The sequence below is a fragment of the Erythranthe guttata genome, chromosome 10, assembly GCF_056151865.1.
Source record: "Erythranthe guttata isolate IM_541 chromosome 10, IM_541, whole genome shotgun sequence".
NCBI lineage: Eukaryota > Viridiplantae > Streptophyta > Magnoliopsida > Lamiales > Phrymaceae > Erythranthe > Erythranthe guttata.
The window spans coordinates 19,508,032-19,525,172 of NC_142542.1; the positions used below are offsets into that span (position 1 = coordinate 19,508,032).

The following is a 17,141-nucleotide window of genomic DNA, read 5'->3' on the forward strand; positions in this document are numbered from 1 at the left end:
TTCATGAATTTGGATAAATGGTAATTATTTATTTTTTAGGGTCTTGAAGTTTGCATGTTTATTTCTTGGAATGAGATATGGATCGTAGAAAAAATATTAATAATTTTTAGAACATAATAACAAATAAAGAAGGAAAAAGGCATCTTTTAACTATATTCTAGGGCAATTTTGTAACTTTATGCACCAATCCGATTTTGTCCTGCAAACCTAAGATGATATTGATATCTGATCGAATTTAATCCAAATGTGTTTATCCATCATACATAAGATGAAATTGGTTCCAGAATCACCAATCCCAACACTGTAATCCAAAGAGGCTAATCCTATCCTATGCAATTCCATCTTGAAAAGCAAAAGGCCCCTTAAAGATTAGCTTTGGATAAAAAAACAAATGGGCTTCATAATCGAAGCCCAAAATTAAAGTATTGCATCAAGAGTTGGGCCCATAATATTTGGATGTGATTAACATTTAAAATCTTGTAAGTTTAAATTTCATAAAATAATAATTTATCAATTCTTTGAAATAAAACAAGAGAAAACCGAGTGGCAATTAATTTTTATTAACTTCATTTATAAAAATCTCTTAAAATATTTACCACTCAAGAATTAATAAATTCTTATATTTCAGAACAAAATTGTTAATCAGGGGTTTAAACGAATCAAGGTGGTAATATTTACTAATCGTGCCACAAATATTATTCGTACAGTCGTAGATCAAGCTATGCAACGAGCAGAAGTCATGATAAAAGGTCCCGATCTCGGAAGAGATGCGTCATCTATTAATTCCTCTAGTTGGGGTTGTAATCTTCAATATAATTAAGCTTATGGTGGTTACAACTTAACTATTATTTGTTTATTTTACAATTTTTTTCCCCTCAAATACGTGCAATTTGAATCGTATAACAATTAATCGAATTGCAAAGCGTGTATTGTAATTTAATAATAATAAAAAAAAATAATTAATACAAAATAGCTGGCTTTTGCTGTTAAGAATGGACATCACAAAATTGTACTTAGTGAAATATTAGGGAAAATTAAGAACTAAAGCAACCTGTTTATATGAAAATAGCTCTTCAACAACTAAAAAGCCTATTTTTATAGTATTATTATAACTTATTTTCTTGCTTCCCATTACACTCTATTATTATATAAAACAAAATATTATATAAAAGTTCAATCAATATTGAGACCGCGTTGCTACTATTAATATTGTTTGTTACTTAATTTTTGGGAATTACGGCCACCCTTTTTAACTGTGAATTTTCATACACGTCCATCTTTATGGTGTTAAATTCAAAATAATTTTCTAATTATGTGGAATGTTTTATAGTTTGTACTTATTTTGTGTAAAAATACAGTTTCAGATCCACCACAATTTGATATATACAAGCCAAAAAACACATCTTATGATCATTTTGCTTCAAAATGTGGAGTTCGAATGGGGTAAAACGAATACAAACTGAAGAATAATCCACATAATCTAGAAGATTCCACTAAATTTGAGCCACAAAAGTAAACGTGAAAGAAGATTCACAGTTGAGGATGGTGGTTGTAATTATATAAAAAAAAAAAAAAAAAAAAAAATTCGTAATTTGACATTACTTCAGAGTGGCGTAATTACACAGATATAAACCTATGAAGAAGAAGAAGAAGAAGAAAGTGTAAAAGAAAAGACTAAGCCAAAGTTACATGGAAGGTTTGACCAATCTTTGTTCATCTTTGCCAACTAAATATAATGTTCCTTGTTCCTTAACAAAAGGCAATATTGGACAAAGTCAAAGTCAACTCATTATTTTATTCCTCAAATATAATGCATATATATATATATATATATATACATATATATATATATATACATATATATATATATATATATATATATATATATATATATATATATATATATATATATATTATATATATATACATGCATCATTCATCAATATCTCTTTCATCATTACAATGGGGAAGTACGGTGCATTGTTGGATGCAGGGGTGAGAATAGCAGCGAGGTTTCATTCACACTGCCCTCAAACTGGCCGTATGTACTACCACCCTCCTCCACCCTCCTCCGGCAACAACCACCACCAGCAGCAGCGGCTGCTCCGCCGCTTCGACAACGACGCCGCCGGAAGAAGCACCACCGAGGGGGATCAGGAATCGAAGAGCGAGCCTTTCATTAGCAGCTCTGACATTGCTTCCGTGTTTTTTGTTTATTCTTTGGTGTAAAAAATACAAGATCATCATCATACACACATACAAGATATGAGAATTACTTGTACATATATATATTTTTGATACTTTGTTTGGTTTGTATTTTATTTTTTTATTATTTTTAGGTATTTAGTTGTGGGTTGTGATATATATACAAGAAAATGTGTGATAAATGAGTACTATTTGCTACTGCAATTTTGTTATGTTAACAAGTAGTACAAAGAGTAAGATTTGAGATTGTAAAGCGTGTAATTCTTGTTTCTGCCGATTCATCCGTGTACATGAATAAGAGACGGCCGTGTTTTTTATTCGATCGGTTTGAAAATGTTTTTCTTCGATCCATTGTGTACCTCTCTCTCTCTCTCTCTCTCTCTCTCTCTCTCTCTCTCTCTCTCTCGTAGTACGACCGCATCAATTCTTCTTGTCTCCTTTCAACGATACTTCCGTTGATGATGACGATGGATGATTGTACCTAAATTGTCTTCTCCTTTGGAGACCATTCTTCTTCATCTATCTATTTATCGTGAGTTTCTAAGCGAGAGAGATAAAAAGTGAGAGAAATACACATGCAATCTGAATCTTAACCTAATTTCCTGATCTCTATTCTTCGATGAGCGAGTAAATCTACTTCTAAGGGTAAGAAATACGACACTTCCAAGGTTATGTGTATTGGGTGAGAGAGTTGGTCAAGATCTGAATGATTTTGTTCAGTGCTTTTTAATGTGCTCAGTGCTCAACTGCCGGTGCAACTGTCAGTGGTTATCTGGACGAGAAACGTGACATGGGAAATTGAGCTTCTCTATTGGTTTGTTTATTTTGTTCTTAGATAATCTGTTATAAGTTATAACCGAATACCATTCCCATAAGTAACCTTTATAATAGATTATGTTTTACGTAATTTTTTCTGTTTGTCTTCAAGTTCAAATGGGTGCCCACCAGTGGTATCAGAGCCTGCTGTCATCGCTGAATTCAGTACTTGTATACATTACCATGCAGAACAATAATCCAAGTTTATATGGTCGAGTTAGTATGTTCTCCTATAATCGAGTCTTAGTTGACCAACATAGAATTGGTCAAAATCGGAATAAATGCAAAAGTCTCGCTCTTATGACGACCCCTTCACAATGGGAAATGTATGCTAAACAAGAAATCCAGAAAAAAAAAAAAGAATCAGAAACTGAGTATTCATTCACAAGGGTCTTACAACAGTCTTCTCTTGCTAAAAACTGAAATAAAAATCAATTATCCCGATATTAATATTTTGACAAGATTACGATAAAGCGTTTTCTGGATAGGGATTTTCATGTCTTAGAGCTTCATGTGGCCAAAACATCCTCTCAATGAGCCATAAAGAGGTCGAGATCTTCGAAAACTGAAGATGTCTTCTATTTGAACAAATTCAGTTTCGGCAGTTAGGGATTTGTCTGCTTCGAACTCTGAAGAATGTGCACTCCCATATACACGAACGCTCATACTTTTCTTGCCAGGAGCACCACATTGGATATGCTCGTTAAAGAAATCTATCAGCTCTTGTTGAGTTAGTTGCTTCAGTGCTGCAACCTGTTTTCATCAAGTAATAATAGTAAAATTATGAATTCTGAATTTATTAGCTATTTTACAAATCTTGTATTATGTTTGGATAGAACGGTTTAGATTCGAAGGGATGTATTGGTAAAATGATTTCAGTAAATAGAAGGCATATTTCATACAAACTCAACAGCCTTTTGTTATTTGAATTCAATATACTAGGATTGAAAGTCAACAACGAAAAGGCAACGGCCGGTATTTTTCATGACAATGGATAGCGACTATAGATTTTTTTTCATCAGTATAAATTAATCGACATACCTCACATTCCCTCCTGTCAAATTTCAGGGTCCCGTCAGATATTTCTCGCCAATAAAACCCTGATTCTTCTCGTAAATTCTTGTGCTTCTCAAGCTTCATTTCAATAAGGGTATTAACATTGCTCTGCGTCAATGCAAGGAAACTGTATGTTAGCAACCATGTGTTCCTAACAAGTCATTTTATAAAGACTGGCAACTCCAATTCCATTACAAAATAAATAAAAAATATAATAAGTCATTTCATAATTTTCAGTAAAATACCAAATAGAAAATTCATATATCTGCTCGAAGGAAATCTAGAATAAAAGCAATTGAGCGTGTCTAATATATGATTCCTTAAGGTGCAAGCTGATAAGTTTATATCATATACCAACACATTTTCGCATTTTCAACCTTAAATGGACTGATTTGACTGAACGTGTTCTCACATGTTTGACATTATACAGAAATCATTAAAAAGAGTTAATTGCTTAACCTTAAATTCATCACTGGACATTTCGTACAGCTTAATTTCAAACATCTTGAGAAATGACTCAACTCTCAAATCAATTTGCCCGGGACCCTGTCAAGCACAACAAAGAGAGGCAGATAAGTAGAAGATATTATAATATGTGCATAATGACTTAGATGGGCATACAGTATCTGCAGACACTATTTACATCATTTATGCGATTTATACCTTCACATTTGATTGGATAATGAATTGCACACCACGGATGCCGGAGTCGTTCCTACAGGAAATCAATTCTCCAAACAAAAAACGTGAGCACGAGTTATGACATGAAAATGACGTACATAATGGAAGAGGCTTAAAACTTTTGTACCTCTGCATGAGTACAGTAATGTAACCAAGTTGCTCAACTGATCTAAGCTGGTGAAAAGCAGGTTGCTTCGCTATCAGAGCAAAAAGTTGAAGTTTAACATTCAACTTGAAATCATCCTGGTGCACCTGCATATTTTAATAGCAGTTATATTTAAAATCCCATACCCAAGTATGAAAAATGATTAAATCGAAAGGCAAGATAATGCATGGAATATGTTCTGAGAAAGAAGTCCCAACTGTAAGTTATGAATTAAATCGAAAGCAATTAAATGATGTATATTCAAACAGATACCGAGGCTTGAGTAAAAGCAAAGATGGGTACTTGCTGAAAATCTAGAAATAATTTCTGCTCTCAATTGACAAAATTTCCACGACCTATCTCCAAGTTACCGTTTACCTGAATGTAATGTACAAGGGCAGAATTTTCATCACTAGGATTTAGGCCTTCTGCACTGTAGACGTAATTTATTCCCCGTTCAAGCTTAACAATTCTATTTGTCATGAACTGAGACGCAAACATAGCCTGAGATACGGGATTAGGAGCCTTAAAGAACACGTCCTCAATATGCTGGATAATGGACTCTGCTTCCTTTGGCTCAAGATTTCCTACATGTTAAACAAAGAAATGTGTGAATAGATAAGAAAGACAGCCAAAGTTTCCGTAGAATTACTAAAAAAGATCCATGAACAACAGGAGAATTTAAAACCTGCTACATAGCATTCCAAGAAGGTTCTTGATAGCATTAATGGATAAAACTTAGCAAGGTTCTCCACATCAAGATGGGGAAGAATTTCCAGTTCATCGGTCCAGGGCCATGTTTGGTCTTGTAGTACTAATGAGCAGTTATACATAGCTTGCTGATACGGCTGTTGGAACTTCAAATTCTGATATTCTTTTGTGACCAATTCCTGTGTATATGATAAAAAAAAAAAAAAAAAAATGCATAGTGCTTATTGGCTGGGTAGAAAAACAACAAAACCAAGACACTCCAAGGAAAAAAAAATGCAAGAAAAATGACAGAAGTACTAATTATAACAATTCTGAGGTTTTATGTCTTCCGTAAAATAGTTATGCACACACTGTATTTCATAAACAAAAAGGAGAAATGTTTAACATTTCTGAAAATATATCTGTCAAGACAATGAAAGAGATATGGAGTGGAAAGACACTCATTTGTTATTTGCTACGATAATTGATAGGACAATCTTGCTATGGTGGTAAAGAGATGAAGTAGATCATAACGAACTGAGCTATCCACGCAAGCATAATACGATAAATGTGTACCTTAATGACAGCAAACCTTTCAGGTTTTACTTCAAACTTAGCAATCTGCTGTATTACCGTCTCCAATAAGATCTTTAGTTTGTGATTATATCCTACGACAGTGACCTGTACGGGGAGGTAAAGAGACCATGAATAAGAATTACGACCAAGCACAATGGATTACAAATAGCAATGCAATAGGGTTTTGAAAACCAGTTGATGAAAGAGAGTAACAGAGTTTGTTTGTGGAAAGAGTTCATATAACTGATACAGAAATAAAGAGAAGCAGCCATTTGAAGAAGGTGGATATTTCTGATATGCATTTAATAGTTTATATAAAAGAAAACGGAAGCATGATGTTAGATTTTGCAACAGTGGACAGAAATTCCAATTTTTCTTTAACATAGTAGAAGCACAATCGAAAATCAAATTTCATGCCCATAAACCTTAACCACAAAATCAAAGAAAGCAGACCAATGTGTCCAAATAGATCAACTTTGGAAACATTTCCCTCAAAACATTCTATACCTAAATCATGGATGCATATTGAGAAGATCGAGCTTTCTTGTATCTAAATGTCGTATTTTAGACAGGTGTTTCGATTCCATTTTGTGGCCTGGACTCGATAACAATATAATGTTTAAAAAAAAAATCTATGAAGTGCTCGACTTATTTTAAATGCAATAAACTCCCGAGAGAGATACAGATATTTAAGACGTCGAAAGTGCCACCAAGAGAATATACTTCAAAATATAGACACAACTAAGTACCTGAAATCCAAAGTCGGTGTTGGTAATCCCATAATAAAGACCAGCAATCTGTGCATCATATGCTGAAATATGCCACAAGAAAGAGAAAAGGGATTTTTTTTTTACTGATTAAATTGGGCAAAAGGTGAAAGCTTAAGGTGCATAACGAAATGCACTATGTAACTTAGATGTAAAGGCTAATCTAGTGTTGTGGTTTTTAAAACATAAGAAAATTACCATATTCATTTAAGTAGTCCATTAACAAACGCGTAAATATTTCAGTAAGAACTTCTGATTCAGGGGAACTTCCAGAAAAGGGACAGTTGAAATCTATCTTAACAAATGCTTTAGGAGTCGAAAATGCTGTATCTGGCTTGTACCACAACCTCGAGTATGGCGTTTTCCTCAACAAAACTGGTAACTTTATCTGTTCCAAAGGTCACACCACAAACAAAAAGATATAGTGAGCGCCAAATAACCAAAGATTAGATCACATTAGTTGAACTTGTAACACTAACTTACTGGCTCTGAAACAGTCTTAAGGGACAGGTCTGTAGGAATAAACACATTAGGAACAGGTAGATGCAGATTTTCTTTTGGAGCCTTTTCAATCCATTGCTGCAAGTCAGTAAACACATCAGAATATCCCAAGTCAATTATTCTAGTGAGATTTAAATTGTGAGAAAAAGAAAGCTCTCATAAGCCAACCTGAATTGTGGAGCCAGCTAATCGCTCTACAGAATATGCTGTTCCATACCAAGGTTCTGTTGAATCTGTAAGTCCTTCAAACTTTGTTGACTCCCAAAATATTCTGCAAGACACAAATTACGAAACAAAACAAGCCAATGATGTCAAGAGGCAAGATATATTTTACTACTATTGGACATCAAATAATTGAATGTGCAAACTCCAAATTTTGGTCCGAACTTGAAGCAAACAGAGAGAAGAAAACAATGGATAAAGACAGCAATTTAAACAAGAGATTATATGAGCTGAATATGATCATCTATAGGTTACCAATTCTATTAACACAAGGCAAAATGATATTGATACTAGTTACAAGTAAGAATGATGGAATCTCCACGAATCTGTGTGAAACTGACCTCACATTATATGGACTTAGCTCTTCCAGTGCAGACTGAATAATTTTAGGGTTAAACTTTGAAGGCAAAGATGATGCCACCAGCCAATCTCTTGGAGGATAAAACTGCACAATATTTTACAAAAATGATCAAGAAATTATAAGAGAAGAAAATCATGGTATAAATATTCAATGGTTCAAAGAAAATGAATATAGAGAATTCAGAGAAACATAACCTCACATAACCAAAAGACCTTAGAACATGCATGAATGGAAGCATGTTTGCAAAATCAAACACGATAATTTCTAAATCATTTCTTTCAATTACATGAGAGCTGTCAGATTATAGATTTCACAGAAAATAAATGAGAATGAGCAGAGAGATGAAACAAGCATCAGACACAAAAAAATTTCATGCGTAGGTCGTTGCATATTCCAGTATTGGACACACAATTTTGAAATCGCTTTATTCCATTAACCAGATATTTTTAGGATTAATGGATTATTGATTATTAATAAAAAGGGAAGGGGGGGGGGGGGGGGGGGGGGGGGGTTGAATGCAGAATATGGAAATATGCAAAAGTATATGTTTCATAAACTGGTTAAACTGGAAAATCAATATGCTATTCCAGCATCACAATAGTTAGTATATTTTGCAAAGATCTATAAACCAACTGGTGGTCCTGTAATCACGTGCACACATTGTGAACCTACTGTCCAAGCAAAATGATGATAGAACTAGTTACCTGCATATGAAATGCAACATTAACCACATAATCAATGGGACGGATCTTGTCTTGATAATGGAAGGAAGTCTCACAAATAGCTGCAAGCTTCATAGATAAATTAAGATAAAAGAAGTTACATGTCTGAGGAACAATCCAGAGGTAAATCTTAAAGCAAACATGCAATACAAAAAAACAGCATGGAGGTGTAGCAGTTAATAAACGGAGCTCTCAAATGCGTTAAAAGTCGAAATTTATATTGCATAGGATGCCAGAAGCAAAAAATAATGGAAGCCTTCCAACAGAGAACAGAGCAGTTAAGTGTAAAGCGTGGGGGCCTGCTTTTCAAATGAAAATGAGGTTCATATCCAGTTAATTAACTGACTCAATTTTTACTGATACGCCTGAGATTCCAGTTCTCAGAAAGTGAGTAGGGATTAAATCGATAAAAAGTAATGAAACAGACCAACATAAGCTCACCGTGAGGAGACCAAATTTTACGGGGCACTGATTAGATTAAAAAACAGTTGAACACAGATACTGCCACAAAACGAGGTGGTCAAAACGTTTTTGACCACATCGAGAGGAGCTAAAAAAAATTGCAGGGTACACTTCTGGCATGAGCATATTTAATGAGTTTCAACTTTCAAGTTCACAAATTACAAACAAACATATAAAAATATGAAATGCCACCAAAAGAACTGCATGCATTTTGGCTTTCATTTACTTTCGGAACTTAGGGATATTTACCGCATGTCGTCATTGGTTCATTCAGAATCTTAAAGCTATGAAATTGCATGACCTGGGCCAAGTACTGGCTTTTCTACTTTTCTATTCTAACAGATAACATCATCAAGCAGGTAAGAGTCTCATATACTACATGTTTAAGTGCCAAAAAGTATGAACAGTTTTACCTCATCAAATATCCATTGGCTGGGACCAGATTGTTGCAGAAGTTGAATATATTTGAATAATAGTGCCACAATATCCTCAAAATGATCTAAGGTTGTCATAAAAGAACACGAGAAGATAAATAACATAAAATATTTATTTATTCCCAACCCTTCCCCAAGAGTGCGTAATACTACCAAAAAATGAGGAAACAAATTATGAAATTATCCATCACTTGCCTCCGGCCTCCTACCTAGAAAGTGAAAGCAAAAGCAAAGGCCAATGTACTTACCATGGCCAGCATCCGTCAGATCAATAACCACCTTAAAAAATGCAAATTCACAAGTCCAATCTGATTCGCCAGCAGACAAGCTTGTAGCCCAACCTGAATGTTTTCATATACATGATTAGGATTCGGCAATACTTACAAGTGTGTTCTTTCTAAAGAACTGATAACAATTTGATAACAACCACTGCATATGTTACTAATCTGCTCACAAACACAGTATGATACTTGAATGTAAAAAATGATATGATTTGACCATTTAAAACATTAAGATGCCACTAAATAAGCAGGGGAGTACTCTCAACTAAAACAAATCGTCAAGAATTTCCTGTTGAGGAAAAATAAGCAAGGAAATTCCGTTCTGTTAGTTTGCCTTCTTCAACAATAAGCAAAAACGTGCAATACCAATTAAATTCACAGTTCATATTTCTACCAGCTTATTAGGGAGGAGGGAGCTGGGATTTTGACATGGAAAGGAAATTAACACCCACCCAACTTTTTCAAGATGAAAAACAAAGATCCTTCTCCTTCATGGCCAATCAAATGACCCAGATACCTGCTTGGCCCTTCCTCGTAATGACGAATTCCAGGAGTTACAGGCCATACAAATCTCAACTTGTGACCTTGTTTAATTGGGACAGCTTTCACGAGAATCTGAATGAAAATATACAAAGTCAAAAAGTAATCTCAAATTGGAAACTTCGGAGAATTACTGTACTAAGTCAAATTTGTTTTAGGGCTTCACATTCATGCGTACATGAAAAATGCATTGCAAAAATGCTAACATCCTCACTTTAGTAGTAATGAAAATGGGGATAATGTTTCATTAGGCAGCATAACTTCATACACAATAATAGCAAAACTTGTTTTTTCAATATAAAATAAAATAAAGAGATCATAACAGGTCAGCATCATCAATATCTTTGAAAAAGGTGAGCCCCAGACGACTAAGCAACACCAACCACACAATGACAAATGAAACATACAAGTAACTTGTATCTAAGAAGTTGTTTTTTCCCAATTATTTTCCAATTATAGAAATAACTTAAACTTCAAGAGAAGTTATTTTTCGTGCATTCATCCTGAGGAAACAAAGAAAAAGACCCTGAACTTGCTATGTTAATTCAAATAATACAACTCCCCTGATGCTACCTGAAGACTTTCTGAATCACAAGGCTGGCCAGTAAAACTGATAGAACTCCGATCTGTATTTCGGATTTCCTGGAATTTGCTTCGCACCATGTTTTCAGATTTTTCGAGGCTGTCTGAACAAATACAAATTTGTAAATTGATATAGATTACACGCCAAAGACCACATAAACCAAGTAGTAACATTTATTTATTACCTTTACTATACACTACAAGATGCATGAGGTTGGCTGAGTAATTTTCGTTATAAAACCTCAGAAGCTCCTGTCTTGTATCCAACCCTCTTTCTTTTGGTCGGACATCCAAGGTATCCCAATTCCCTGCACATACATTTAAGAAATCACAAGGAATAAAAGGCAAAATGTTCTCTAGACATGACCACCAATATGGCTAATTAATCCAGACCAGAAAAAAATAGGATGCCCTTAATGACCATTATAGAAGCTGAGTGTTATGAAAGAACAGAATTAGCAATGATGAGGTTTAAAAGCTAAAGCAAGAGTGGCTTGTGAAGGTATTCAGAAACAATAAATTTATTTTGGCTAATCAGGGCAAGGGAGTTTAGTAATGAAAATAAAAGTAACCTGTACTGAACTTGTGGAAGGGATGATCTTTCACACTTAAATGTTTCTGAAGCTGCACATAATCAAATAAACAAATAATCGATTAGTTCTCTCCCCCGTGAACAAATTAAATGGAAACTGAACAACATATCCTTGACAGAGATAAGACCGAATCAGGAATCTGTGGAAAGCAATTTCAGAAGGAATTTTCCATTCAACTACAAGAGATAAATCTATAGTTTCCATCATCATTTGATTAATGGAAGAACGTAAAACATAAAGGGCCGAAAGCAGCTAGTAAATCAAAAGAACCTGATTCATTCTCCAAACATCAGCCAGTAAATTCTTTTGATTTTCTGAAAAACAATGAAAACAAGGGAACAGGTGAAGTCGTCAAAAGCAAAAAAAATAGGAGGATTCACAATCTGCAAGACAAAAGTCTGACCAGAATCAACAGCTTTAATCTCCCTCGTGGTAGCATCAGCCGACATCAGTGGCTTGATGAAAAACTGAGCAAATCTGAATATTCAACCACATTAAACCATCCATTCAAGCAAATATTTAAGAGACGGCCAAAAAACTTTGCAGGTGATAAAGAAATTTACCTATCCAAGGCCTCTTCAAAGCAGTCAGGGTTAACATCAAAGTAGTAGTTGGTGTGTTCAGATGCCGTGAAAGCATTTGTACTGCCTCCATGCTAACAGAAGACATAAATTATAGAGATAGATCTTGTTTAGGCTACTAGCCACATTGAAAACCACAAAGCATACAAAAAGAACAAGCTGAGGAAGTACCTCAGTGATGTACTTCGAGTAACTGTCCTCCAGTGGATACTTTTCACTTGCATAAAAGAGCATGTGTTCTGTTTATAACCACATTATAGTGAGGAAGAAGCCCAGCAAACATTACTTAGGAAATATGTGTATAAAGAAGAATTGAAGTAATTTTACAGATGAAGTAAGACAGCAAGAATCAATTATTATTTAAGAAATTAACATCAACATTTCTATACATCCAAGTATCTTTATCATTTGTTCTATCAACACGGAAATAAATTCAAATCCTCAGCCACCACTTAATCCAGTCAAAATTTTATTTAATAACACCGGCCCAATAAAAAAATTGAACGTTTATATAAGTACCAATCAAGATTGATCTTAATCTATGTGATGCATAGAAAGATACATCCTTCCACATTTTACTTTTGGGAAATAAATTTCAATCCAAACATAAAAGCAGCTTAAGTGAATCAACTATTTGTCCGAAGCACGTGCACAGAAGAATGAACCCGCAATATTTGATTTTCCTTATGCACCCAAATTACTCAACAATTTTCAATACAGCACTTCAACATTCAAAATTCAGGCAATTGTCATCCTTAAGTAATTGAAAGGATCGATATCAAAGTATGTCACCAAATAGATTAAATAAATGAGAAGTAAACAAAGCCACATTCTTATCACCAATAATGCGTACAAGGCCTTCAAGTCGTACTTACAGAATTCAATCAATTAAAAAAAAAATCAAAAGGTATTCAATTCAATTGAGGAGAAGAATTGAAACCTACAGATATTTCCCAAAAAAAATAAAACTAACCCTAAAATAATAAAATTAATTCCAAATTCAATCATTCTCACCAAGGAAATGCGCGAGGCCTTCCAGTCCGTCAGGATCACTAAAAGAACCTACGCGAACATCCATTGAAGTAGAACACTGCAACAATAACACATCCAAACCAAATTATTCAAAAACAAAAACAAAAATTACTAAAAAAATCAAATAAATTACCAATAGATAAATTCAACCGTAAATACATACTTTATCAGTTTCGGGATCGCTGATCAGAAGAACTTGAAGATTGTTCGGCAGTACTATCCTTCGGTACTCTCTTTTATCATTCCGCGGTTTGATAATCTCCGCTTCCTTTGCTATAGCTTCTACAGCCATTTCTTCTTCTTCTTCTTCTTCTTCTGGTGTTTGCAAATGGAGCGGATTACATATAATCAAACGCAGAGATATTGATGTGTGTGAATGAGTGTGTTTGTGTGTGTGTGTGGAAATTGACTTGTTGCAATCAGAGGGATGACTCGGTGGATTTTATATGGGAAGGAAGAATAAGTGTTGGATTGTGTGCATAATATGTTGTACCTTTGATTCGGTTATTTTTTTAAAGGATAAATTACGAAAACCCCCTTTAACTTAAGCTACATTATGAAACACACCATGACCTATCCATAATTACTAAAATTCACCCAATGTTTGTCTCTGGCTTACACCGACCTGCTTGTGGTGTGATTTTTCACATAATATTTTGAGTCGAGGGATTATTCCTGAAAAAAATACCGATTCTACCCCTGAAGACGTGGTATTTATTTCTGCTACTTTTTTAAAATAAGGGTAAATTACAAGTTACAACCACCCTTCTAAGGTATGGTCAAATTACAAAAATTCCCCTTTTGTTTGGATAATTACAATTACCCCTCAACTCCTCAAATTTAGTGGAATCTTCGAGATTATATGGAATATTATCACTTTTGTACCCGTTTTATCCCATTCGAACTCTACATTTTGAAGCAAGATGATCATAATATGTGTGTTTTTGGCTTGTATATATCATATTGTGGTACATCAGAAACTGTATTTTACACAAAACGAGTACAAACTATAGCACATTCCACGAAATCTAGATGATTATGTTGAATTTGACACCATAAGGGTGGAGGTGTAAGAAAAAAAAACATAGTTGAGGGGTAGATGTAATTATCCAAATAAGAGGGGTTTTTTTATAAATTGACCATACCTTAGGGGGTATTTGTAATTTACCCTAAAAATAAAAATTAATCTTAAGGAGTTTACAGAAAAATTTTATTCTTCTTAAAGCCCACATTCACAATTTTTTTGAGTAAAACTATTATCCCTATGACGGTAACTTTTTTCTTCTATTGGGGAAAGTGCACCGAGTTAGTTGTATATTTCGAAGGGGGACAAACTCGTTTTTATATTTTTAGGGGGAAAGTGCAAAAAAGGATTCTTTTGAGGGAGCGAAGTACAATTTGCCCTTTCTAAAATAATTAGAAATATAAACTACACTTGGGCTTGCCCAATTAAAGATTTACTTACTTACAAGCCCAACTACTTGGCCACGTTTATATAAACTAAATAAAGCCCAATAATTAAAAATTATTTAAATTAAAGAGTAAAATGAATTCTTTTTAAAAACAAAATTCATAAATCCAGCTAGGACTAGTACAGGTGTACAACCGGAAAATGAAGTCCAAACGATCTCCGGCGAAAAGTTTCCGGTGATTGATTGACCGTTGCAGAATTCGAAATTTTCAGATTTTCACGGAGGGGAGGGTGTGGTGGATTCGTTCGAACAAATTGTTCGGCAAGTGGGGCAAGAAGAATGCGAGACCAGCCATTTCTGAATACACTGGAGGTGGAAGCCATGGCTGCACTTCTCCAGAACCCTAATTCTCTCCCCGGCGGCGAACTCCGACAGGCAGATTATGCACTCCGTCTCCGCACCGCTCAGCTTCGTCTCCTCCGAGTAAATCACCCCGGGAATTTCCGCCGCCTCCTCCGCGGCGGCGCCGCCGTGGTCCTCCTTCCGGTTGCGGCGGCGCCGCCTGCTGCAGTCGCGTATGAGGTACCGGACGGCGGCGTTGAGCGCCAGGGCGCAGATCAGCGCGCAGAAGAGGACGGCGACGATGATGGCGGTGTTCGCCTTGAAGTCCTTGGCGCTGGTGTACGGCCACCAGGGGCACTTCTGCGCGTCGCAGTCCGCCGCTGCTAACGGCGGCGCCGCCGTGGAAGCCGGTGGGGATAAATGGATGCTGAACTCCGCCGTCGCCACTGCTACTCCTGCTCGTAAAGAAGGTAGTTTTCTCATTTTTTGATGATGAATTTGTTACTTCACTCAATTTTTATTTTATTTTATTTTAATTGATTAAATCTGAAAAAAATAGAAGAATTTATGGAGAATGAGAATTCTAGAAGAAAGTAGAGTGAGAGAAGGGGTTGAGTGAAGCAGAAGAGAGTGAGGGATAAAGAAGAATGGCACAATCAAAATAATTACAAAATAATATAAAGAGACGTATGCAAAATAAAATGTATTAGTAACAATATAGGTGGCTGCTGCAGAGAGTGCTATATATATATGTTGTGTGTGTGGGGGTGTGTGGGTGTGTGTGTGAGAGAGAGAGAGAGAGAGAGAGAGAGAGATGGTGTCTTGTAGCAGAATTTGATGGTTTTCTGCCATTGGGAAAATTGAAATGCTTAGTAAATTCTAGTCATGAAAGTGAGTGTGGTAATTTTAATACTCCACGTTGTCAAATATTATCTCGTCGATTGACACGTGGCACTTCAATACTTAAGGAGTCGAATACTTAAGGATGGTCGACCTAAGTAGAGTGCAAGTTTATCCAGTACAGCTATACGATTGACTTCAAATTATTTCATTAGAAAAATAAATAAAAAGAAATTCTAAACTAAAATAATAAATGTTTTGATTATATTCCATGAAATCTAGGAATTGGTACAAGAAAGTGTAGTAGACATAAATAAATAAATAAATAAAAAACCAGACATCGACTCAACCTAGGAAACTCCGGAATGCTGCTGCTACTTCACTGTACACTATTTGAGCAGCATAAATTATAAGTGGAACCCCATCACTAAAGTTTTTCGATTTTAATGGTACTTATGCCTCCGACCTGTTCCTAATTAATTGTCGTCTTTACAGTTTTGCACGAGTATTAAGAATATTAATAAATGTGTCTTAACTTTAGAAACAAAATATATCTAAATTAAAAAGACTAAAATAACCTTGATCATTCTGGTAAGAGATAATTAATATTAATATTTTGAGTTTAATTAATAATGTTAAAACAGAAAAGAAATATGTTATATATATATATATATATATATATATATATATATATATATATATATATATATATATATATATATATATATATATATATATATATATATATATATAATTTGGTTGATGCATGCGGTTGTTGGCAATCCATAGACACATGAAAGAAGAAAAATGGGAGGACGTGTACAAATTCTTACAAGACGAAAATCGAGGAAGCTACAAACAGAGCTGTCCATTTCATATATTTTGTCCCGCAAGTTAATGTAACGAATTTGCAGTACTGCAGTTGCAGTTGCAGCCATAGATTTACAATTAGTGAGAGAGAGAGAGAGAGAGAGAGAGAGATATGATGAATTAAATTAAGGTACCCTACCCTACTAAATCCCAAAACAGACTGTCTGTTACAGCCCGCAATGTGTGTGTGTGTGTTTCAATTGGTAGCTGATGAAAACTTGTGAACTCTTCTTGTCTCTTCTAGTAGACCCCACTATTCTCTCATTCAATTAACGCCACACTTTACTCTCTCTCTAGATTTCTTTCTCTCTCTCTCTCTCTCTCTCTCTCTCTCTCTAGATATCTCTTCATATCATATCATATCAGATATGAGATACGAGTCCGTCCAAAATGGAGGTGCTGTTACAATCCCAAATAATTAATTCATAAT

General features: G+C 34.9%; 2 protein-coding genes across 3 annotated transcripts; both read right to left on the reverse strand.

The window, feature by feature from the left end:
• Window positions 1-3,299: 3,299 nt before the first annotated feature.
• On the reverse strand, window positions 3,300-13,708 carry LOC105949356 (Insulinase (Peptidase family M16) family protein). 2 transcript variants are annotated; one of them, XM_012972655.2, is made up of 26 exons: window positions 13,411-13,708; window positions 13,230-13,305; window positions 12,387-12,454; window positions 12,198-12,289; window positions 12,038-12,111; window positions 11,905-11,948; window positions 11,614-11,665; window positions 11,227-11,349; window positions 11,033-11,145; window positions 10,372-10,534; window positions 9,887-9,979; window positions 9,618-9,703; window positions 8,725-8,811; window positions 8,001-8,104; window positions 7,606-7,708; window positions 7,420-7,515; window positions 7,135-7,324; window positions 6,919-6,980; window positions 6,170-6,274; window positions 5,592-5,793; window positions 5,282-5,490; window positions 4,886-5,010; window positions 4,741-4,792; window positions 4,537-4,623; window positions 4,063-4,185; window positions 3,300-3,774 (listed from the first exon to the last, which is right to left on the reverse strand). In XM_012972655.2, exons 1-26 carry the CDS (start codon window positions 13,537-13,539, stop codon window positions 3,523-3,525), a joined length of 2,910 nt encoding a protein of 969 aa, XP_012828109.1. In that variant the 5' UTR covers window positions 13,540-13,708; the 3' UTR covers window positions 3,300-3,522. The 2 variants fall into 2 exon arrangements, with proteins under 2 accessions (XP_012828109.1, XP_088680570.1); XM_088824444.1 differs by lacking the exons at window positions 10,372-10,534; window positions 11,033-11,145; window positions 11,227-11,349; ... (5 more) ...; window positions 13,230-13,305; window positions 13,411-13,708 and having other exon boundaries at window positions 9,883-9,904.
• Window positions 13,709-14,620: 912 nt separating this feature from the next.
• On the reverse strand, window positions 14,621-15,866 carry LOC105949300 (RING-H2 finger protein ATL79). Its single transcript, XM_012972588.2, has one exon. It carries the CDS (start codon window positions 15,482-15,484, stop codon window positions 14,936-14,938), a length of 549 nt encoding a protein of 182 aa, XP_012828042.2. The 5' UTR covers window positions 15,485-15,866; the 3' UTR covers window positions 14,621-14,935.
• Between the last annotated feature and the right edge of the window lie 1,275 nt (window positions 15,867-17,141).

Bases quoted from the DNA above. Each gene is read 5' to 3' on its own strand.
- LOC105949300 (XM_012972588.2), bottom strand. From the start codon at position 15,484: ATGAGAAAACTACCTTCTTTACGAGCAGGAGTAGCAGTGGCGACGGCG.
- LOC105949356 (XM_012972655.2), bottom strand. From the start codon at position 13,539: ATGGCTGTAGAAGCTATAGCAAAGGAAGCGGAGATTATCAAACCGCGG. The intron at 13,306-13,410 runs GTATGTATTTAC...TTATTGTTGCAG, and splicing joins GCGATCCCGAAACTGATAAA to TGTTCTACTTCAATGGATGT. The intron at 8,105-8,724 runs GTAACTAGTTCT...AATATTGTGCAG, and splicing joins ATGTTGCATTTCATATGCAG to TTTTATCCTCCAAGAGATTG.